General features: G+C 47.4%; 1 protein-coding gene across 2 annotated transcripts in view; it reads right to left on the minus strand.

Annotated features, from left to right (window-relative positions):
* PHF2 (PHD finger protein 2) overlaps window positions 1-25,400 on the minus strand; it is an 87,245-nt gene that overhangs the window by 32,306 nt on the left and 29,539 nt on the right. For both annotated transcript variants that reach the window (XM_037128691.2, XM_037128692.2), the window contains exons 2-3: window positions 9,813-9,898; window positions 4,189-4,303 (exon numbers count right to left, since the gene is read on the minus strand). In XM_037128691.2, coding sequence (XP_036984586.1) covers window positions 4,189-4,303; window positions 9,813-9,898 — 201 coding nt within the window. The remainder of the gene's footprint in view (window positions 1-4,188; window positions 4,304-9,812; window positions 9,899-25,400) is intronic.

A 25,400-nucleotide genomic window follows, 5' to 3' on the forward strand; every position in this document is an offset into this window, starting at 1 on the left:
TCTGCAAATAAAATTAAGAAAATATATTTATAAGAGCATCTAAAAGAATAAATCATTTAGGAATAAATTTAACAAAGGAAGTGCAAAACTTATACTCTGAAAACTACAAAACATTGTTGAAATTTAAAAGATCTCATTAAGCAGAAAAATATCTCATATTCATGGAGCCAGAAAACTTAACATTGTTAAGATGGCAATACTATGATTCTATGATCTATAGATTGAACACAATGTATATCAGAGTGTCAGATGAACTCCTTGTAGAAACAGACAAGCTGATCCTAATATTCAAATGGAATTGCAAGAGGCCCAAGATGACCAAAATAATCTTAAAAAAGAAAAACAAAACTGGAGGACTCACACTTCTTGATTTCAAAACTTACTGCAAAGGTACAGTTACAGTAATCAAGACAGTGAAAGACTGGACTAAAGATAAATAGAGTATCTATGGGATAGAATTAAGTCCAGAAATAAATGCATATGTCTATGGCCGAGAGATTTTTGACAATGGTGCTAACACCATGTAAGAATGAAAGAATTGGACTTCCGCCAAGATGGAGGTGTAGGTGGAAACACTTTGCTTCCTCGCACAACCAAATCCAAAAACAATAAAGTTTTAACAACACTAAACACAACCAAACCACAGAAAATTGAAAAATACGGAGTCTGAAAACAACAAACGGCTCAGCTAAACCGGTAAGAGGGGCGAAGCCAGCAGCGGAGCGGGTCGGGCAAAAAAGATCCCTGACCCGGATCCCAGGTGCAGGGTAGCTACAGGTAGACCCAGGAAAGGTGCAGCGCAGATGGCTGTCTGTGGTCACACATTTGTGCACAGATAAACCAGTGAAGAGACGAACATTGAGACAGACCATGCTGGCCCTGGCGCAGGGCTGCAGGCTCGCACATTTGCACTCAGATAAACAGGCGGGGGTGAGCGGTGAGGCGGACCGGGCAAGCAGAGAGGACCGCCATTGCTCCCTCTCTGACCCCGCCCCCACATACAGCATCACAAACCAGGGACCTGGGTGGCCCTGCCCTGGTGAACATCTAAGGTGCCTTTCCTCATACATAACAGGCACAAACAGATCAAAACATGGCTCAAGAACAACTCAGAGCCCCAGAGCCAATAAATCTAAGCAATGAAGAAATAGCCAAACTTTCAGATGCACAGTTCAAAACATTGGTGATCAGGATGCTCACAGAACTGGTCGATTTTAGTCACAAATTAGAGGAACAATGAAGGCTAAACTAATTGAAATGAATGGAAATGCACAGGAAACCAATAGTGATGGAAAGGAAACTGGGACTCAACTCAAGGGAGTGGACCAGAAGGAAGAAAAAAATGACCAAACAAAAAAAAGAAGAAACAAGAATTCAAAAAAATGAGGAGAGGCTTAGGAACCTTCAGGACATCTTGAAATGCTGCAACATCCAAATTATAGGAGTACCAGAAGGGGAAGAGGAACAGTCATGAGTGGAAACCTTATTTGAACAAATAATAAAAGAGAACTTCCCCATTCTGGCAAAGGAAATAGACTTCCAGGAAATCCAGGAAGCTCAGAGAGTCCCAAAGAAGTTGGACCCAAGAAGGAACACACCAAGGCACATCATCATTACAGTACCCATGATTAAAATGAAGGAGAGAATCCTAGAAGCAGCAAGAGATAAGGGGACTGTGACCTACAAAGGCGTTCCCATCAGACTGTCAGCTGATTTCTCAAAAGAGACCTTACAGGCAAGAAGGGGCTGGAAAGAAGAATTCCAAGTCATGAAAACCAAAGACCTACAACCAAGATTGATCTAACCAGTGAAGTTTTCATTTAGAATGGAAAGACAGATAAAGTGCTTCTCAGATAAGATCAAATTCAAGGAGTTCATCATCACCAAGTCCTTATTATATGAAATGTTAAAGGAACTTAACTAAGAAAAAGAAGATAAAAAAGATGAACAGTGAAAGGACAGCAAACTCACAGTTATTAACAACCACACCTAAAACAAAAGCAAATTAAGAGGACAGCTAGATCAGCAGTGAACCATAGAAATGAAGATCACATGGAGGGTTAGCAACAGGGGAGTGGGAGAAGGGGGAGAAGGTACAGAAAATAAGTAGCATAGATGGTAGGTAGAAAATAGATAGGGGGGTAAGAATAGTAGGGGAAATACAGAAACTAAAGAACTTGAGACACGTGTTCATGAACTAAAGGGGGGGAATGGTGGGGGAGGGATGTGCAGGTTGGAGGGGAATGAAGGGAGGAAAATAGAACAAATGTAATGGCATAATCAATTAAAAAAAAGAGGTAAAAAAAGAAAAAAGAATGAAAGAATTGTCTTTTTCAACAAATGATGCAGGTGCCAATAGATAGCTGCAAGCAAAAAAAAAAAAACAATGACGTTAGAACCTTACCTCACACTACATAAAGAAATTAACTGGAAATGTATCAAAGACCAAACTATAAGACTAAAACTAAAAAAAAAAAAAAACTCTTAAAAGAAAACATAGGAAAAATGCTCATGATCTTGGATTTGGCAAGGGATTTTAGATATGACAATAACGGCACAAACAACAAAAGAAAGAGTTAAATAAATTAGGCTTCATCAAAATTACAAAAGTTTATGCTTCAAAGGACACCATCGAGAAAAATGAAAAGTCCACCCATGAAATGGGATAGAGTATTCACGAATAGTATATCTAATAATGGACTCATATATAAAATATATAAAAACTCTTAGAACTCAATAATAAAAAGACAAAAATAATTTAAATGGGCAAAGGATCTGAACTGACATTTCTCCAAAAAAAATACACAAATGACCAACAACCACATGAAACAGTGCTCAACATCACTCATGATTAGAGAACTGCATATCAGAACCACAGTGAGATACCACTTCACACCTACAAAGACAATTAGAATCAAAAAAGTCAAATAATACTGAGTGCTGCTGAGGACATGGAGAGACTGGAGCCCTCCCACGCTGCCGGTAGGAATGTAAAGTGGTGCAACCATTTTGGAAAACAGCCTGGTGGTTCCTCAGATAATTAAATATAGAGTTATTCCTAAAAAAATTTAAACATATGTCCACATGAAAACTTATACAAAAATGGTTATAACAGAATTATTCACAAAAACCAGAAATAACCCAAATGCCTGGCAACTGATGAATGAACAATCAAAATATGCTGTTTCCATACACTGGAATACTATTCTGCCACAATAAGAGGAATGAAGCACTGGTACATGCTACGATGTTGAAGTTTGAGAACATTATGCTCAGTGAAAGAAGCCAGACACATGGGGCCACATATTGTATGATTCCATTTAGATGAAATGTCTCCAATATGCAAATCCACAGAAGCAGAATGCAGATTAGTGGCTGCTTAGGGCTGAGGGGAGGGGAGGAGGACTGGGAGTGATAAAGTTATGGGGGTTTTTGGGGTGATGGAATGTTCTAAAATTGAATAAATGGTGGTGCACATATCCGTGAATATACCAACAACTGAATCATACTCTAAATGGCTGATTTGTATGGCATATGAATTATATCTCAAGAAAGGTGGAAAAAACAGAATAGAAAAAAAGAAGGCAGAGGGGAAAAACTACCTTATCCTTGGTAAGAATGATAAGAGTGACAATGAAGACACTGGAGTCCCATTAGAAACCATGCAGGAAGGAGAGAACAGGATGACCGAGAAGTAGAACTGTCTGACAAAAAACACTGTCATCCAGCATGAAGGGCTGAGAAATAGCTCAGAGCAGCTCCCATGTCACCATGCCACTTCTCACTGAAAACCATTCCTGCAGCCCTGATTGTGCCCTCTGCCCTTCACACAGGACAAGGCTGTAGAGGATAGGGAGGGTTAGGAGACCACGTAGGGGACACCAGAGTCACCCATTGACCCTGGGGGCCAGGACCTGCCATGTCTTAGGCTGGAGCCCCACTCCTTATCTTAAAATTGAGTTGAGGCCTTTCCTTTAAGAAGGTTCCATGGGAAGGTCATATCTGGTGCAGACATAGGTTTCTTGCCTCCCACCCTGTGCCTAGAGGTTCTGAGAAAGGGAGAGGTCAGAGCCTGGAGTCTCAGGGAGCTACATTCTGCCTGGAGGGAAGCCTACGGCTCCACAGAGCCTGTGGGGGTTGTGCATTGGGCCTGGAAGTGAGCAGACAACAGGAAGATATGATGCCCACCTGGGAAAGGTCCGACTCCGCAACTCCTTGATGAAAAGCTGGCTGCCGTTCTGCACAGGCTTCACGTCGGGCATCTGCCCAGGGCTGTGTTTGTGCCAGGTCCGCTTCTTCTTCACTACGGAAGAGACGGGGTGGGTCAGCACAGTGGTGCACGGGCCCCCACCTGGCATTCCCCTCCCCATGCCTCCGGAGACCAGCCAGAGGGTAGCCAAGGAGTTGTGAATACAGCCAGACTCAACCCTCCCCCAGCAAAGTTCTTGGGGTCCCTGAGGCCCAGTCACCCAGCCTTCCAAACCCCCTATTACTCTGTATTATCACATAATGAGGAGCCCTCACCATCCTCAGCCTCTAGTTCCACCTCCGCCCCCACCTCATATCTCCCAAACCTGTGGTTCGGTGGATGGCACCCAGAAGCTAGGGTCTCCCAGAGCCCACCCCACACTCAGCACCCAGTCTGCTAAGGACTTGTTAGAAGCATCTCCTGAGGAGATCCTACCAAGGTGAACCTTCAGGACACCTTCTTCCTTTGGACTTGTCCTCAAATAATGCAGACCCTGTCACCACCATGCTGGGACCTTCCTATCTCAGCAGCTGTGCCCTCTACCCTCCCCAAGCCTGGGCTATACCCACCTCACACCCCTCTGCAAGCCACCTTGGCCCATGTCACTATGTCCACTCCTTCAGGCAGCCCTATCTTCACGCATGTTTCCAGGGCACACCTCAGACATTTTACATGTGAGTATGTATACACACCCCGTTGGACTGTGACACATGCATGCACATTCAAGCACACAGATATGCATACCCCTCCTGGACTGTGACATACTTGCACACACACACATGCATACATGCAAAAATGTGCAAACATATACCTCTACTGGTATGTGAGCCCCCAAGAAGGTCAGTGATTTCCTGGTGGCCCCTGTCCCTGGCTAAGGGCAGCTGCTGGTGGGGGGCAGGGTGCAGATGTGAGAGAGATTGACCCTCAACAGAAGTGAAATTGGATATGAGGGACTGATGGTGGGGCCACCAGGGTGCCTGCCCTTCCCAAATGAGGATGGGGAGGGAGTTGCAGGGCTGAACCCTGGGACTCCAGTGTCTCAGAAGTTGTGGGGATAAGAGCAGCAGAAGACAGCCCAGTGACAATGATACTGCACCTCAGAAAAGGCCTACCTACAGTAGAAAGGGGAAAGAGCTGACACTGGTGGATGAGCTGGCCTCCATTCCAAATTGCTACCCTTCCCTATCTCCTGTCAAGTCAAGTTAGAGACTATCTCCAACATCAGTTGATATGTCATGCCTGTCTCTATGGCCAAGGCGTGAGCGGGCATCATGAAAACCTGGCAAGATTCAAGCAGCAACTTCTAGAGGCAGCACCAGGCACAGACAGGAGATCCAAAGAGCTCGGAGTCACCTGCCCAAATCTTTCTTGCCTCACCATCTTGTTGCTGTGTGACCTTGGGCAAGTTATGGGGCATCTCAGTGTTTTTCTCTTTCATAGAGAGACACTAGTCCCAGCCTCCTGGGCTCTTTCTGAGATGTAGTAAGGGAATGGTGCTTAGCACTATGCCTGCTTTGGGGAGCACAGCAGGGAACAAGCTTAGGTCCCTTGCTCACAGCTGCTTGGTCCACAGGCAAATTCAGTGCCTGTTGCAGACCCACAGGCTCTTCCTCATGCACCTGCTTGTGCCCCTCCATCCAGAGCCTCTGGGGTGGGTGAATGAACTTCAGACATGGAGGGCTTGTTCCATACCCCTGCCCCTCGATGCCCAGTGTCGGGGCCACAGATAATTCCTCATTGCCCTTCGGTTACCCCATCTCAGGTCCATTTTCCCCAGAAGCTTGCAAGCATAGCTTAGCTCTGTACAGGGGTCAACAAAGCAACAGATGACCCAAGGTCCCAGTTCCCAAAGAGCCCAGGGGGCTGGAAGAGTGCCCATGACAAAAGTAAGGCCCTGGGGTAAAGACACCACCCCAACCACAGCCTGAGGTAACAAAGAAGTACAGTGGAAATCACGTATCCAGCTTCCTGGATCTGGGCTGTCCCGTGAATGGAGGCCCTGCCTGCCCCCAGTGGAAGGCAAGCCTGGCTCTAAGGGGGTCCCCACCTATGAGGGGGCCAATGCATTCAGGGATCTGAAGGGATGAGAAGGGATTTGAGGTGGGATGAGAAGGGAACACTGCAGAGAGCAGAGGCTGACTGACAAGAGACAGGTGATCCTAGTGCTGTGTGGAGGCCAGCAGCAGAAGGGAGATGCTGAGGAGGGGACTCCATGTGAGTCCCTTCAGGCTGGCAGGGTGGGGGTGTCTCCCATGCTCCCCAGCTGCTGTTCTCCCGAAAGAACCTGAGGATGCCTGAGGTAGCACCTGAATCTGCCCCTCCTTCTGCTAGGCAGTGTGGTCCCAGGGCAGCCCCACTTCCAGAGAAAAGACAGAGGCTGCAGCCATGCCAAGGTCTCTCCTAGGAGGGTTTACAGAGTCACAAGGATGCAGACTGCTGGCATTAAGTGCCCTGTCCTGGGAGGCCACATGGGGAAACTGAGGCTTGGAGAGAGCATGGGACCAAGTGACAGGGGACAAGCTGGGGTACAGTGAGCAGGAGAAAAAAAAGCAGCACCTCCATGTGCCCCCAGAAAGTGGGCCTGAGAAGCAGGTACTTACCAGCAGCTGGGGCAGTTCTGGACCACCTGGCCTTCTAGACCCTAACTCAGAACTGAGCAGCTCATGAAGAGACTATCCTACCTAATGCTATGGCTAGAGCATGTGGGCTGGGACAATAGGCAGAGACAGAGCTGCGAGGCAGGGTCTGAGCTCTGCTAAACTCCCCCTGCAGCCCTGGCTAAATGGCTCCTTCCCTCCCCAGTGCCCATGATGCCCCCAAGCCCAGAGGCTAAGAGTCCTCCTGCCTGTGGCACCCCAATATCCCTCTCTGACGATGCACCTTGGGGAGAACTGCCCAGTGGAATGTCTGGAGTGATAGCTGACAGCAAAACCAGCCTCAGGGAGAATCAAGTGAGAGGTTAGTGAGTCAAGTAACCTCTTAAGCAGTCACAATACTAAAGAGAGAGAACACTGGGATCATAACTACTTTTAGGGTATGTGACTGCTTTCTGTGAGCCTTTGTGTCAGCTGTCAATGGGGACTTCTTGCTGAGTTCCCATGGGGACCACCGGGCCCTCCATCAAGTCTATGTGAACAAGGAAAACCTGTGAGCTCCCCCTCCTCACCTCGCCACGTCTGCCACAAACCCCATGCAAAGGGAACAAGGCAGGTCTGGGCCTCAGAGGGTCCCCAGTGCAGCCCATGGGTTTGGGGCTATCCTGGAGACACAGTGACATGGAGGGGCCTCTTGTCCCCAAGGGGTCTTGCTGTGGAAGGTGTGACTAAGTTGATGTGGCAAAAACCAACCGGTGTGTCACAGACAGGCTCCAGTCAGAAGACACACTCATTTCAAAAAAGAGTGATGGCCAATCTGGAACACACACTGGTGGAAGATGCTAGAATCTGTATCCTTGTCCCTGATGGCAGATGGCCACCAATAACAGAGAAAGTAGACATGCATGCGTACACACATGCAAATACTCGAGCACACATACACACTCACACATATGTCCATATGTGTGCACACAGAGAACACACGCATGCACATATATACAACCAGGCTACCACTTCCACACTCAGTGGGGGTGGCTGACTCTAAGTGCCACTTTAAGTGGTAATAATGGGCAGCTGGGAACCACAGAGACTCTGCCCAAGCCCATGAGCACAGGAACAAGGGCTGGCTGAGGAAGGTACACATATCCCTGAGAGCAGGCAAACATCAGGGAAGGGTGTTTCTGGGGACATAGAGGAGCACTGGAGGCAATGCACTCTGTGTGCATACCAGGGCCCACCTTATACCCTGCTGTAACCCAGTCCTCACCCCAATTCATGAAACAGCCCTGAACCCCCACCTCCCTGAGCCTCCTAAGACTGTGCCTCCCCAGTTACCTGGGCTGTGCTGGGGGGTCAGGAGTGGTCTCTAATCCAGCCCTGCTTTGTCCCTAGCCCTGCCCCCAGGGTTACATGACACAATCCACAAATCCCCACCCTGTTCATCTCTCTTAGGCCCTGAGCTTTTCAGTGGTTCAGGAGGTGCCAGATATGCCACCAGTTAACCTATGGGGTAGTAGTCACCTCTGGTATCTGCTGAAAAGCAGTGACAAGACAAACAATCAAATAATTAGAGCAGACGCCAGTGCTGCCAAGTCCTCGGAGAATGAGGGTAAATTAGAAATTGCAGTCTTTCATGCTCCAACACAGCAGGGCTGTGATCTACCACCAGCCAACACCAGTGTCCAGCCTGCACCTTCTGTAAGCAGCCTAGGACCCAGGGTGGAAACCAGAGGCCACACTGACATCTCCCACCTCATCTCTCTTGTCTCCAGGCCAGCTCCTCTCGTCATCCCTGCAGACCATAACACCACACCTCCCAGTGAGTTCAGCCTTGGAATTCACCTCCCAACCATGACACAGGCACCCCTTTGACATGGGAGCCACTCTGGGTGAGCCTGTACCCTGGGGTGCTCCCAAAGAAACTTCCATATGACCAAGAAGACCAGACTAAGTGGGGGAATAAAAGTCTCCAGACGGGCAAACAACAGGCAGTTTGAGAAAGGAAATTGCCCTGCAGGGATGGAGAAGGGAAGTTTAGAGCAGACCTACATGATGCAAATTTCAAGACCCCAGCATGGCTGTGGTCAGCTGGGCAGAGCTGGGCTGAGTGGCCCTTTGGTTAGCCCTGCACCATGTCCCTGTCTCAGATGAGCCTGGCCCCTATAGGTGCTGGAGTTTGTAGCCCCTCCTGAGGCCTTTCAGAGCTGATGGAGTCTCTGCACAGCAGCTGTGAGTGCAGCAGCTAATCAGGAGGGGCTGCAGAGCAGCTGGCAAAGGCATAAGGGGAAGAAAAGGAGGCAACAGCTGTCCCCAAGCACCAGGGTGTGACTGTAGGGAACTGATCTGCCTGGCAATGGCAATTGTAGCTGAACCCTACTGAAAAACCCAGTAGGTGTGCTGCGGCATGCAGGAGCCAAACCCATGGATCAGTTCTCCTGTGGGAGATCAGGCCTGCATTATACTTAGGCTGCTTTGTGACTTGCTCTTGCTAAAACTCCCTCACCCTGAGTTCAGGCAGAAAATGCTTACTACATATCTTTAAAGTAACTTCCTGAAGTCTGTGCTCATTCTCCCAAGGACTGAAGTATAACCAGACCAATTACTCTTCCTTGTTAATCCGTAAGAAGTAATCAGTAACATCCCTTCCATTGCTATCTGTAAAAAGTAATTACATAGAGAAAACCTAAGCATAATGAATGAAAACCTTTTTTGATGTATGCTACCAGAAAGCCAATAAAAGCCTGTCAAGGCAAGGGTTGAGGACCTCTCCTCTTGAGAGAGTGGCCATGCTGTCCCTTTTTCTCCACAGGACTCAGTAGTCCATGTGAATTTGTCTCGTATCTCATCCATAACTCCTTAAACACTGCAGAAGGGGTGTGCTTCATGTGACCACCCAAGGAGTTTTATCCCAGCAAGCCAGGTCAGGAGTAAATCAGATCCCAGAGGCATATGCATGGTGCTGTACTTACGAGTAGACTTCCCATGGGTTTTCTCGCAGTTTGGGCAGTGGTATATGTCAATGTCTGGTGCCTCCTCCTCTTCTACTCCAACGCAGCTGAAATGCAGGAAACAGACATCACTGGCATGCAACAATTCCATGAGGGCTTCACCTGCAAAGCTTCCAGGCAGCTCTTGCTCACTTCTTGAGAGGGGCTGGGCAGTGTAAGTAGAGATGAGGCAGAGTGTGTGTAGGGACAGTGACCCACAGAGACAAGTTAGGGGACAAGGAGGAGGGCAGCAGGGGCAAGGAAGGCTTTGTCAGTGCAGGAGAGACTAGGCGGTCCAGCAGGCCCGCCTCCATGAAAGCCCTATCTCCACAGAGCTCAGTGAGGCTGAGGGCATCATTTAATGGGGGGAAGCTCAGAGCCATGGGCAGAGTCCCTCTGGACCCCATGGGGGATGGCCACAAATCTCCCAGGGGGTAGCACCATGGTGCAGGGACAACTGGATATCAAAAGAGTGAAGCTAAACTCCTACCTTACACCATGTATAAAAATTAACTGAAAATGGATTAACCACCTAAATATAAGAGCTAAAGCTATAAAACTCTTAGAAGAAAACAGAGGTAAATCTTCATGGCCTTGGATGTGGGCATGGATCCCTGGGTATGACACCAAAAGCACAATCAACACCAACAAAAAATAAATTTAATGTCATCAAATTAATAACTTTTTGAATTAAAAAAAACACTACCAATAAAGTGAAAAGACAACAGACAGACTGGGAGAAAATATTTTCAAATCATATACTTGATAAGGTTCTAGCATCCAGAATACATAAAGAAATTATAACTCAACAACAAAAAACAAATAAACCAATTAAAAATGGGCAAAGGACTTGAATAGACAGTTCCCCCCAAAATGAGATACAGATGGCCAATAAAGTAGTGAAAAAATGCTCAATATCCTTAGTCATCTGTATGCCACTGAAAGCAAATCAAAACCATAACATACCACCTTCTACCCACTAGGATGGCTATAATTTCAAGAAAAAAAAAAGGAAAATACCAAGTGCTGGTAAGAATGTGGAGAAATTATAACTCTCTCACATGGCTGTTACAAATATAAAATGGATGGTTTCTATGGAAATAGTATGGTGGTTTCTCAAAAAGTTAAAGATAGGATTACCACATGCCCCAGCAATTCCACTTTTACATATATACCCAAAAGAACTAAGAGCAGGTCAAATAAATCCCTTTACACAAACATTCACAGCAGCATTAGTCACAATAACCAAAAGATGAAAACAACCCAAATGTTCATCAATGGAGAAATGGGTAAACAAATTGTGATATATCCATAAATGGAGTATTATACAACCTTAAAGAGGAATGGTGGGCTGACACATGCTACAAGGATGAACCTCAAAAAAAATTATGCTGAGTGAAAGAAGCCATACATAAAAGACCACATATTGTATGACCCCAGCTATACGAAATGCCCGTATTACACTGAAGGCTGACTGTTTGTTCTGGGGGCAGGGGGAAAAGAAGAAAGGGAAATGGCTATTTAGTAGGCATGGGGTCTCCTTTAGAATGAAATGTTTTGGAACTAGATAGAGGAGATGGTTGCACAACACTCTCAAATGTTCTGAAATATTCCCTTTAAACGGTTGATTTGATGTTATGTGAATTTTATTTCAATAAAAACTAAAAAGAACCTGGCCTCTGAGAGTGATGACATCCTGTCATTACCACCACAAACCTTGTCACTGTTAATGCTGGCTAACTACTCATTCCCTAACAGGCAGCAGCAAGAGCTCTGGAGGCATTATTTTGGAACAACCCTGCAATAATGGGGATGATTATTACTAGCTCTGTTGTACAATGAGGAAACTGAGGCACAAGAGGTTAGATGTATGCCTAGACCCAAAGGTCTCCTCACTGTTCAGTGAGACAATCCTCTCCTCATCCCAGGCACTGCCCCAACACTCAACAGACAAGACCCACTGCAGGCCACCAAGGCCCCAGACAATACGTTCCCTGTGTAGCTGCCACAATATCGCAGTTCTGGGAACAGACCCTGCAGCCCAGAAAGACCTTGACACATATTTTTGAAAACATTAAGTTCACACTTCATCTCAAAATATAACTGAAATAAAGTGCCAGCAGTCTGAAGAGCTGATTGTGAAGCAAGATGTGAGGACATGTTTGCTCTCATGATAGAAGTAACTTTCTAAACAAACATACAAAAAATGGGAAAGGAAATCAGAACACTGATGGACTGAAAGTGTTCCAAATCATGAAACCAAATTTTCAAGAACAAAATATGAAAAACATTCACAACAAATACAACCGAGTGTCCCTACCCTTCCTCCAGGAACTGAGGGCCTCTCCCCACAGAGATCAGTGCAGTGCCAGAACAGAATGGGCACTGGGCTACTGTGGGAAACAGACTCCCCTCACCAACCCATGAAAGGTGCACTACAATCACTCCACATCATTTTTACCTAACAAATTGATCACAACCAAAAGCATCACACTGGTGACACCCCATGTTGGCAAAGGCACAGTGAAGAGAGCAACTGCTGAGAGACTATTACTGGTCTATCTCCATAGCACCAACCTGGGCTACCAACCTCAGTTTGCTCATCCCTCAAGTGGCCTCATGACACAAGTGATCACACTGGGATGGAGGTGGCTGAGGCCGAGCACTGCACAGCTGTGCAAGCAGTCAGCTCCTATGGTACACACCCACCTGGAATCATGGTCAGGATCAGCTGGGTCCAGAAATTGGACCCAGAATCCATGTCCCACATCCACAACTCAAGTCCACACCCCCTGTACACACCCCAGGTCCACTCTCTATGCCCACATCTGGAGTTCACACCCTGCATCCACTGGTGTCCACATCCTGAGTCCACATTTCAGGTCCATACCCTGAGTCCACACCCCTCCTCTACATCCTAGGTCCACAACCCAAGACCACACCTTAAGCCTATATCCCCCATCCACACCCCACATCCATACTCCCTGTCCACCCTAGGTCCACACATCAGGTCTACACCCTGCATCGACACCCTGGATCCACATCTTGAGTTCACACCTGATGGTGGCTCCAGGCTCTCCTTCCCCTGGCAGTTCCTACAGCAGACAGACACACTCAGGATAGCCCACCTCTCTGATAGGTCTGCGTCCATCCCAGCAGAGACCATGCATACACATGGCTCTGTATATACCCTGTGCCCCACCACAGCAGCCCTGGGGACTTCCAAGGAGAACAGCAGGCTCTATCACCAGGCCTCCACATGCCACCCCCACCCAAAGGCCACGTGGGGACTGAGTTCCAAGTCAGTCAAAGGAAAGGATATCAACACACTTTAAAATACAAACCCCCAGTAGGTGGTCCTCAGACCTGAGTACCAGAACAGGCTCCTCAAGCACCACTGTTGGGCCCCCATGTTCCTGAAGTCTCACTGTGCTCTGGAAAGTAAAGGGGAACAGCTCACGTGACAGGTGGGAAGCTGAGGCCCAGGGGTCATAACTGTGTGCATACCAACCCCCACCTCCTAAGGCTCCCTCTTGACACCATCACCCACTGAGGGTGATGAGAGCCCAGGACTGAGAGGGAAAGTAAGAGGCAGGGATGGTAGGTCCCTTTTCTTGCCCCAGACACCTTGGAACCACTGCTTCTCATGTGAAAGACACCCAAGGCCTGGGCCATAATCAGAGGCTGAGGCTGCAGCCAGGGGGGGCCATTCAGTGAAATCACTCATTTATTTTACTATCGCAAAGTGAAGGTCTCTTGAGTGACCCTTAAGAAATTACTTATGAAATTACCCCAAAATCTAAGTGAACAACAACACTTACAGAAAAGTTGAAAGCATTTCCCCTGCACTAAAGCTGGGAGCAGATACTGCCCATTCAGAGGAGACTGTCCCCCTGGCCCACACCTGCACTGTATGTGACCAAGGCTGTCCACACTCACTAATACAATGGACAAGTAATGAAAGAGCATCACTACTCTTTCATCTGGGAGTTTGAAGAAAATCCCAAACATGCACATGCCTGCGGGTAGATGTCCGCACCACACCCCTTGCAGGAACCCTGGTTAAGTGCCACCTGAGCCCAAGCAGCTGGATCTCGCTGATCTGAGGTCTCCTCCCCAGATGGATGTGAGGGCCCAGCACACCTAGCCCAGCCCACTCATACTTCTGTGTCTGCAGCAGGGTAGCCATGGCCTTGCCTGCCCCTGCCCCTGCCTCAGGTGGTGTGTCAAGACTGTGCAAACAAAGGCTTGGTGACAAGTTGGGTGTGCCAAGGAGGGGGAAGGATGGTCCTTGAGGCATCCGGCCCCAGACTTAGGGAATTCTGGAAGGAAGGTAGGCACGACCCTTGTGGGGAGCAGGCATTAGAGTCCACCCCATGCTCTAGGCTCACGCAGAGGTTACAAGTTACCTGCATACAGAAGATAAGGAACACCAGCTGGCCGACAGCCAGGCAGGCCCTAGACACAGCCAGACCCTGCTACGTCTGTGTCCCTAAAATCACTGCATCTGCACAATGCAGTCCAGACCCAAGATGGGCCCACACAAAGTGTGGCCTAGGTGGTTATGAAAGGCCAAGGGCTAGGGGCCAGGTGAGCACAACTGTGGTGACAATGGAGGGGAGGAAGAAGATGTGGAGAAAAAAGGGGAGAAGAGAACAAGAGAGAAGTAGGGGCATAGAGCCTAGAGAGTTAACTCAGAGCAGAGAGGAGAAGACCAGGAGATGAAAGGTGTGTTGGGGGGACACAAGAGAGGACAGGAGTGGACGAAAGCCATCCAGACAAAACAGAACAACTACAATTTTCTTTTCTTTTTTAATGTATTTTATTAATTATGCCATTACAGTTTTTCTATTTCCCCCCTTCATTTCCCTCTACCCTGCACACCCCTCCCCCACCATTCCCCCCCACTTTAGTTCATGAACACGTGTCTCAAGTTCTTTAGATTCTATATTTCCCATACTATTCTTACCCCCCTATTTTCTATCTACTGTCTATGCTACTTATTTTCTGTACCTTCTCCCCCCTTCTCCTTCTCCCACTCCCCTGTTGCTAACCCTCCATGTGATTTTCATTTCTATGGTTCTGCTCCTGATCTAGCTGTCCTCTTAGTTTGCTTTTGTTTTAGGTGTGGTTCTTAATAACTGTGAGTTTGCTGTCCTTTCACTGTTCATCTTTTTTATCTTCTTTTTCTTAGGTAAGTCCCTTTAACATTTCATATAGTAAGGGCTTAGTGATGATGAACTCCTTGAATTTGATCTTATCTGAGAAGCACTTTATCTGTCTTTCCATTCTAAATGAAAACTTCACTGGTTAGATCAATCTTGGTTGTAGGTCTTTGGTTTTCATGACTTGGATTTCTTCTTTCCAGCCCCTTCTTGCCTGTAAGGTCTCTTTTGAGAAATCAGCTGACAGTCTGATGGGAACGCCTTTGTAGGTCACAGTCCCCTTATCTCTTGCTGCTTCTAGGATTCTCTCCTTCATTTTAATCATGGGTACTGTAATGATGATGTGCCTTGGTGTGTTCCTTCTTGGGTCCAACTTCTTTGGGACTCTCTGAGCTTCCTGGATTTCCTGGAAGTCTATTTCCTTTGCCAGAATGGGGAAGTTCTCTTTTATTATTTGTTCAAATAAGGTTTCCACTCGTGACTGTTCCTCTTCCCCTTCTGGTACTCCTATAATTTGGAAGTTGCAGCATTTCAAGATGTCCCGGACGTTCCTAAGCCTCTCCTCATTTTTTTGAATTCTTGTTTCTTCATATTTTTCTGTTTGGTCATTTTTTCCTTCCTTCTGGTCTGCTCCCTTGATTTGAGTCCCAGTTTCCTTTCCATTACTATTGGTTTCCTGTGCATTTCCATTCATTTCAATTAGTTTAGCCTTCATATGTTCCTCTAATTTGTGACTAAAATCGACCAGTTCTGTGAGCATCCTGATCACCAATGTTTTGAACTGTGCATCTGAAAGTTTGGCTATTTCTTCATTGCTTAGATTTATTGGCTCTGGGCTCTGAGTTGTTCTTGAGCCATGTTTTGATGTGTTTGTGCCTGTTACTTATGAGAAAAGGCGCCTCAGGTGTTTACCAGGGCGGGGCCACCCAGGTCCCTGTGACGCTATATGTGGGGGCGGGGTCAGAGAGGGACAATGGCAGTTCCCTCTGCAGCTTCCTGCCACTGGGGCCTGCTGGGTCCGTCTCACTGCTGGCTCCTTCACTGGTTTATCTGCCCATGAATGTGTGACCACGATCAGCCCTCAGTGGGTCCGCCCGCTTCTCCACACCTGGGATCTGCCCACGGCTGCTGGTGCACCTAGGTCTCGCAACCCGGTCGGTCCAGTGTATCTTTCCTGCCCGACCCTGCTCTGCTGCTGGCTGTGCCCCTCTTTCCGGTTTGGCTGAAGGGTTTGTTGTTGTCAGACTTCCATGTAGTTCGATTTTCTGTACTTTGGCTACATTTTTGTTGCTAAAACTTTGTTGTTTTTAAACTTGGTTGTGCAAGAAGGCGCAGTGCTTCCACCTATGCCTCCATCTTGGCAGAAGTCTCCAGAACAACTACAATTTTAACAGCTCTGACACTTTAACAAAAAGACACAGCCAGATAATGGCGGTAGTCCCATTGGCTGCAGACCTTCCTGGATTATAGGACTTTCAGGACCAAATCCAGGCTGCCCAGCCCCAGCATCCCTGGTGGAAGGCAATGGCCACTCTGGGTGGTGGGCACCAGGAGTGGGCATAGGTCATGGAGGCTACCTAAGACATGTCCTTGGGACTCTCCTGACCCTACCCTCCCTTTCCACTGCCAAGAACCCAGGTCACCAGCACCCGTGGCCACATGGCCATAGAAGGCAGATTTAAATGAACAGGAGATGTTTCCATCAACACGTGGGCCTCCCAGGGTCCCAGGGTTGGCACTGTCTGTGTGACAGCTGAGGAAGAGTCTGGGAAATGAACCATGGATGGGCCCATCCTCATACAGTGAAGGGGAAGTAGAGACCACCAGCTGGCCCAATGACACATGTGGGGACATGTGGGGACAATACACCACAGCCCAAGTAGAGGGAAGGCACTCAAAGTGCATCACAGGCACAGAGGATAAGGCCCCACACAGCAAGTCTGAGACAATGGCTGGGACCTGTGGCTCTGAGTGTGTGGCCACTAAATGGCTGAGATACTAGGAGATGCAATCAAGCAAGTGTCTGATCAGCACATACATGCCACCGGACACCACGTGGAGTGCTCTGTGTGCCATGGTCCTGCTAAACTAATCCCAGAATAATAAAAATGCAGGTGATCTTTACATACTGACCCAAAAAGAATTTAACACTATATCATGAGGTTAAATTGTATAGTACAATTCCTTTTCTTTTCTTTATTGAATTTATTAGGGTGAAACAGGTTAAAAAAATCAAACAGGTTTCATGTGCACAGTTCTATAATACAACATCTGTACACTGTATTGTGTGTTCACCAACCCAAGTCAAGTTTGAAGGAAAACCCAAAACACAGATGTGGGTATGTGTCATATGTGCATAAGTGTGTACATGCATGTGTGTATGTGCCTGTGTGTTCCTGTAAGTGAGCTGACTCAGTGAACTTTGCTGAGGAGGCCAGACGGTGAGAACTGGGGAGGAGGAGACTGCATTTTCAGGAGCACAGAGTCTGTGAGGCCTGACATGGGTTTGATCTCAACTAACCGATGACCCTGGAACCTGGGACTGATTCAACCACAAACAAGCTTAAAGCTAGCTTAGTGCCCAGAGTCCAGGAACACATAGAAAGGCAACAGAATTTTCAGAGATGAAGGTGGGTGGGGTAGTGGAATGAGCCACCCCCCCCCCCAAAAAAAAAGGCCAAGAAACAAGAAACTGAACGGGTGGGAGAGCGCAGAATTCAGATGCTCACAAGGCCACAAAAGTGCATCAGAATTGTCCAAGCAGCCTGTCTGCCCTGGGGGAAGGCCTGTTCCTGGTGCATAGCCTGGGTCTGCCCTCTGAGCCACTGTGGTTGTGAGACCCTCCTGGCACCAAAGAACCAGAGTAGGGCTAGAAAGAAAATGGCTACTCACAGGAATCCCTGCTCAGCTCTCCTGCAGGAAGACATGAAGGAATTTCAAGTCAGATGCTCCCCTATGCAGGGCATAGGCTTCCACAGGGTCCAGCCTGGTCACCCCACACCCACTGCTTAGCATTTGCAAATCAAGGCTGGAATTATGTCCTGATTCCTCAGTTAGATTATGTCCTGATTCCTCAGTTAGATTACATCATACTTTTTTTTTTAATGTTGTTGTTTGTCAAGGGTGTTGATTTAATGTAAATCACAACTTTTATCACAATGTTCTAAAATTTCTTTTAAGTTATAAGAGGAATCTCAGAAAAAGAAAGTGGCCCCTTTCAATTCCAGAGTGGACAGACAAAGCTTCCCTGCATGGGTCTGGCCCTGCAGCCACAGAGGGAAGCACCCAGGAGCTCGGTGGCTGCACACTGACTTGTCAGTGACGGTTGTGATGCAGATGGGGCTGCGTGGACCAGGTGCTCATCCTGCCCACAGAGGGACTAATGTGGACAGGAGCCTCCTGAAATACTCATGTGTGCCAAGGGCTTTAAAAGGTTTTTATCCTACAAGTCAGTAATTCCACATCTATAAACTTGTTCTAAGGCAAAAAGTAGAAATGCATACAAAGTGGGCCATCCCAAGTTTACTTAAAATAGCAAAAGTTAGGAGCAACAAACCCCTCCAGCCAGGAAGTCAGATACCTAGGTCATGCTGTGCTCACATGGGGAAATATTACGTAGCCATTAAAGCTCAAGTTGTACACATTTTTGAGTTGAGACATTTAAGATCTATAGACACTAAAATTACAGCCCTGGCCTAGAGCAACATGCAGAGGGCTTTGTGCTGGTTCCAGACAATGACATGTTCATTTTCTCTTTATGCTTTTCTGTAACTGAAAAGGGTGTGTATTCCCTTTGTACCAGGCAACAAAAACTGTGCTTTAGTTTGAAGGTTGGAACAGCCCCCAAGTGCCCCTTCGCAGTTCATTTCCTTCAGTCTTTCCTGGGTCCTGGCACCCTGTGAAGAAGCCTCCTGAGCTGGACCTCTGATGCAGCCAGGCCCTCAGAGGACAAGTCACAACACAACAATGATCTGAAAAAGGAAAAAAGGAAACAGCCAGGAGAGCCTGGCAGACCTGGGATCATGTGTGCAGGAATGTTGGGGTGCCTGCCACAGCCCAGGAATAGCAGGTGACACTGCCCACAGAGGAGGGGGTCACACTCCCTCCTGGAGGGTGGCCAGCCTGGGAACTCAGTGCAGCAGGGTCACATACCATTTGGCTTTCACCTGGCCCTCACGGGGACCCAGCCACAGAGAGATGTCAGGGCTTCAGGGGCCCAGATGAGGTCTGTCTGCTGAGTCCAAGATGCAGACCCATGGGAATAAGCAGTGTGATTATCATCAAAAGGCACTAAGTTTTGTGGTAACTGTTGTATAGCCATAGATAACCAGGACTATGGGGAAGGACTTGATGCTCAGAAGTGAAAACAGGCTCTGAAATGCAAAGGACAAATGTTCTCCTGTCCCCTTGCTGGTGGGACAGGTAAGCTCAAGACAGGTTGTATATATAATTCCCAGCACATCTGGCACACAGCAGGGGCTTTCAAAGACAGTTTACTGCTTGTCATATCTATCACCACCATCACCATTACATCTTCATCATCATCATCACTTTCATCAAAACCCATCACCATCCTCCTTCTCCTCTTCATCATCATCATCACATTATCACCACTATCACCTTGATCAACATCACCATCATCATCATCTTATCATCACAATCACCATCAATCCCGTCATCATCATCATCACTTTCTTCTATTGGGCTGATGAACCATGACACATGCTATCATTTCTGGCAGCAAGTGGCTGGAAAAAACAAAACTCCAGATGGAATCACAGAATCTGCATGGAAGAATGTCAACATCCACTCATTTTTTCTTCCCACATGTGCCACACTCATTTCTCTAGGACCCCAAGGTAAGTGGACCCCAGCCCAGGAACTTCCCATCTCCCAGGAGATGATGGAGGGGCTCGGAGCCTCTGATCAGCTCACCCACAGTTCTTTCCTTGATGGCCATGATACCTCTTTTAGGCTTCTCTACAATTCCCTTCAGCAGGATATGGCATCCAGAAGAAATGAAAGCCACAGGGGGACAGAAGCCAGGGGAGATGGAAGCCATGGGCAGGCTGGCTGAAAAGGAGCCTGTACCGTCCTCCAGGTCATCCCTCAGAATGCTGCTCATGGACATACGGAGGAAGCCCAGTTGTAGGGTGAGGATAGCAGGGCCCAGGGAGTCTATGCTCCTTTAACTTCTTAATTTATCACAATTCATAAGAGAAACATATGCATCCACACCTACACAAAAGCATACACTCATGGACATACCCTTGTTGGGCACATAGAGTTTGCTCCTCTCTTTTAGTTCAATGGTTTAAACAAGGTAGGTCATGATTCTAAATTGATGTCACTCATTCTAGTGCAAGGAAGTAGGTTCCTGATATCTATGTGCCTCTCCTGCCAGCTGCCTTGGGGCAGGTGATTCACACCCTAGTCTCAATCCTTTAACTGGAAAGGGGCACCAAAAATAGTATTAGGGGTAGCATGAGGATTAACTCGACAAGAGAGGGGCAGCTGGGGGAAGCCCGAATGGGTGCAAAGGATGAGTCCCGAGTCTGGCACAGTGCAGCCCTGAGGCATCTACGAGTGGGTGCCACTGGGCATAGATAGGACCCAGGTCTTCCCTGGCACAGATGAGGGACTTGGGCAAAAGTAGACAGATGACAGTTTTCTGCTCAATGTCACTGTCACCTGAGAGCTCTGCTCACCCAATTCCTATTTAAAAATTTTTTAATTAACAGAAATGCTGACAGATTAGTACAATGGATACCTGTGTTCCCTTCACTCACATTCTCCAATGGTTGGCAATTTGCTTCATTTTGCTTTATATCTCTGCACCACCCCTAATTTATCAGACTGAAGTCCCTGCAAAACAGCCATGTGCATGATAACCACGGCAACAAAGTTAACCCCCAAGACATATCCTAATGTAGGTGTCTACACATTCACATTTCCCCAGTTGTCCCCATGTTCTTTATCGCTGTTACGATCCCAAGGTTGTGTGTGGCACCACTGCCGGGTCTCTGCATTTCTTAAACAGGACAAGCGTTTTGTTTTTGGCTGTGTTGCCTTTTTGTGGGCTCTTGGCTCCTAGAGAGATGCATTCTGGACTGTCTGGTATTCGTGCACAACCTCACTCGGGCTGTGTTTCTGGTGTGGGTGCCCCATGAGTGGTGCTAGTGTGAATCACAGACACAGGGCAGCCTGTCCCCTACAGGCACGAAGACTGCAGTCTCTTGGCCAAGGCAAGCCCACTGTCAGGTGATGAAGAAGGGACTCTGTGAGGGGTCACTCTGCTGTCCCCGCAACCTTTGACCTATGGCCTCGGCATCCAGAGATGTTCCAGCAAGAATCAGTTACTGCCCTTGGACACTTCTATTCAGCAGTATGTCCTGGCAATTATACTATCTTAGAAATAGGTCAAGACTGAAGCAGGGAGCTTCTGGGAAGATTTTGAGGTAGGCACAAGCCAGGACTAGGAAATGCTGCAGCAGGACCTGTTTTAGAGCCCCTGGGCGGCTGGGTGGGGCTACGATTGTGTCCCTGTCAGCCCTTGAAATGTTGAATCCTTCTTAGGGGGACACAGAAGCCCTTCTAGAAAAGTAGCCCACATGTGGAGTGCAAGTCCAAGACTTGCTTCTCGTTGGCATCCTTGGCCCTTGGCCACAATCCGTGCTGAGGTGCCAGCTTTGCCTCGTTATCTAGGAGGGCACTACTCAGCTGCATTTCTGGACTATTATTTGCTAAAGGTAAACCTAAGCATGACCAGTAGAAACCACAGACTAAGCCGAGCCTCCTGTTGCTGGGACAGAAGTCACTTATCTTTGGAGCCCATTACTCAGTTCTAAAGGAATGGTTCTCCCTGGCTTGCCTCCAAAGTCCTGGAGGTACTACAGCCCCTTGAGCTAGAAACCTAAGAGCTTCCCATCCCAGAAAAATCATGGAAGCCCATGACTTCCCATCGGCACACTCCCTGCAGTGGAGAACACAACAGAGCAGATGCCCCACCTATGAGCAAACGAGAATAGGAGGGGACAGCATCCCAAGGAGTGTGAGTTGTTCATGTGGACTAAGTTGAAACAGTACATTCCTAAGGGCTGCCTTCTTAAAATCTTACTCCTTAAGCATGTAAAAGTACAAAACCCCATGTGCATGTTTAGCTTAGATAGGTGTTTATTGTAGGGAAGTAAGAAAGTACACAGGCTGGTGGTTTCAATTAACCAAGTCTGCATCAGGGTTGACTGTGGGCCCTGAGAGAGACCTGGTCCTTCCTTCCGGTACCTATGGAGACACAGCCCAGGGGACAACACCCAGCAGCCCTGCCAGAGTGCTCTGTTGCTAGATTCACACACACACAAGAATCCAAACAATGAACAGCAGCACCAAAAGAAATAAAACAAAATGTCTAAATCAATGACTGTGTTTGTAGGGTCTTATATGCCTTTGGGACACCTTGTCTTCCTGTGAAAGACATAGTGAACAGCAGGAAGACTTTTTTGTAAGAGAAAATATAATGAAACTGCCTGACCATAATTTAAATCATAACTTTCAGTAAACAGCTTACAGAAAGGGCAGAAAAGAGGTACGGCACCACTTGTAAGATACTCTACCTACCAGTTAGCACAGGACACTCAAGTGTCTGCAGACACTGCAGACACAAGAGCATTCCCACATGGCCATTGGGGTGGGAGCTACTGATTTTGAGAACACATGCTCCTTTGTCTGCGGCCCTCTTCCCAGAATGCACAGGTACACTGGCGGAGGTGTGCACAGGGCGTTTACTGCAGCAGCAACCAGGAGTCCATCCATGGGAGACTTGGTCAATGTATGGAATCCCAAGAAAAAATGCAAGCCCCACACTTACTGATCTGGAATAATCTCCAGGAGGTTCTATTTAACAAAGAACATACATTGCAGAAGAGTACAAGGCGCATGCCCCTTTTTTTGTGGGGCACTGAAGGAAATGCATATACACGCTCCTCTGTGAACAGAATGTTCTGGAAAGACTCAGAAACCTGAACACATGGCCACCTCTGGAGAAGTCTGGTGGTCAGAGGAGAAGGAACAGACTTGTCACTGGAGACAAATTTTTGACCATTAAATTTTTTTCCTATGTGTACATATTTCAATCCACCGTCAAAATTTTTAAAGAACAATTACAATCCTAATAAACTGATTCAAACCAGAGCTAGTTGCATTTTTCAAAGTATACATAAAGAGAGTTTTAAGAAAATGCTCTTCTGACTCTCAAAAATAAATCTGTATGGAGTGCAGGTCAAAAGCAAGCATTTAGAGTAAGCGCTCAGAACTTTCTGAAAGTGCCTTAAGTGGACAAGAATTTAAGGCTCTCACAGCATCAAGAATGAAAGGACTCTGAACAAAAACCCATCTTGCCCAGGCCTCTCATTTATGAGATGGGAATACTAGGACCAAGAGTAGATAGGAAGGCCTGCCTACCATACTTTCACTCCTTCAGTCAGTGGTGTTTCACACTGTTGTGGGACACAGCAGAAAGTGAGGGGCCCAATACTCAGGGAGGGCTTTCCCTAACACCACTCTAAGGAAACATGGAGATGAAAATGAGGACAGCCCCAGAGGTCACAGGTCTCCACAAAGCCAGGCCCTCAGAGACCCACAATGTTTCCACACAGCGGAGACAATCTAGAACAACCCACCAAATGGACTGTCTGTGTGCGGGGGATGTAGTGCTTGGCCAATAGGAAAGGAGTAGGCAGGTGTGAGGGGACAGAGATGTGGCCCCTGCCCTGCTTAGCAAGGAATGGGAGACAGGAGATGGAAACCCGAGGTATGCACTGGCCCAAGAAGTGCTCATGGTAGACATACACTGAGCATTGTCAGATCTCATTTTCAAGAAAACCTGGAAATGCACATCTTTAAGTGAAATCTCCTGATTTTAATATATTGTAGCTAATGAAACTGTTTTTGAAAACCCTGTATGAAGCAATATCATGGGCCCAGCAAATGCCTGTGGCCCAGTGTGGCCAGCCAGTGGGCAGTTTACAACCTCTGCCCCTGCCCACAGTCAGCACAGCCCCTCTTGTCTGGGAAGCCAAACCCACCAAGGCTCTCCTCCACAGCCTGGCATCAGAGTGAAGGGATATCCCAGTAGCCTGTGAGGCCTTCAGCTTTTCCCTCCATGCCAGGCCTCAGCGGGGCTGTCTGGGGCAGCAGCCCCTCCTTCCTTGCCAACACAGGGTCTGTATACACCCTGACTGAGAGGCAGTCCAGTGGCCCAGGGACCACACCTTTTCTAAGAGACTCCACAACTGGGGCTGCTCTGGGACATCCACTTGCAGAACCAATAGGACAGCTGGCAGGCAGTCAAGGGATACTAAGATGCCAGGCTCCCTTGGACAGAGTCCTGGTCCTATCCAGGCCTGCAGCATCAGCATGACTGGGGAGGAGAAAGCTAGCCTGGACGCTGCCCCTTTGGACCTCTCTGAGCCTCCTTGTCCATAAACTATAGCAAGAAAACCTTTCCTGTAGCCTCCCTGAGCCAACAGAGACAAAAAATATCAAAAACAAACAAACAAAAACAAAACCAAAAACCATCCAGCAATAGGAGAGCTAGTAGGTCAGTATCCACCTAATAGACCGTCATGCAGCCAAAAGTTGTACTGATGGAGACACATTCATGCCATGACATGGGAAACAGCACACAGAGTCATCCCAACATCTACACGGAAAAGAAAAGCAAACATGCACAGAGGTTACAAGTGAGCATCTCTGAATGGTAGCATATAAGGGGGAGAGTTGTCTTGCCTTTAAAATAGTTTTTACAACAAAAAAAAAACAGGCATACTAAAAGACAAAATAATATAGTCTGAAAAGACAGAGAGAGCATGAGCTATGCTGTCTCAGACATGGCAAAGACAACAGAATTATCATACTAGGAATTAAAATTATGATCAGTGGATGGCAAAATGGCTGCCGAGTAGGTAAAAGTTACACTTGCTCCTCCCAGAATCATATCAGAGTAGCAGCCAAAGTATGCAACAATCAACCTAAATAACTATCTGAAGACTAGCTGAACAGAAGTTTTATACTAAGAATTTACAAAGGAACCCACACTGAGAGAAGTAGGCAGGGCAGAGATTTGAAAGGGTCTGGCCCTACCCCCACAAGCAATGGGTGAGAATCCTTGGGGATATCTTGCTGCAAAGACTTGCCCCAGAGTAGTGAGGGGCTTCAGCCCAACACTAGGCTTCCTAGCCCAGAGTACTAGAGCCAGGAAGAGAACCCTACACAAATATCTGGTTCTGAAAATCAGCAGATATTTCACCAGTCCTGGTGAGAAGGGGGGCAGCACTCTTGAAGGCCAGGACACAGAATCTCAGTTGCAGGACTCACCTTGGGCTCTAGCAGAGGGACAGCAGTTTGGAGT

Source organism: Artibeus jamaicensis, unplaced genomic scaffold, assembly GCF_021234435.1.
Source record: "Artibeus jamaicensis isolate MK-2021 breed Jamaican fruit bat unplaced genomic scaffold, CSHL_Jam_final scaffold_1964, whole genome shotgun sequence".
Taxonomy (NCBI): Eukaryota; Metazoa; Chordata; class Mammalia; order Chiroptera; family Phyllostomidae; genus Artibeus; species Artibeus jamaicensis.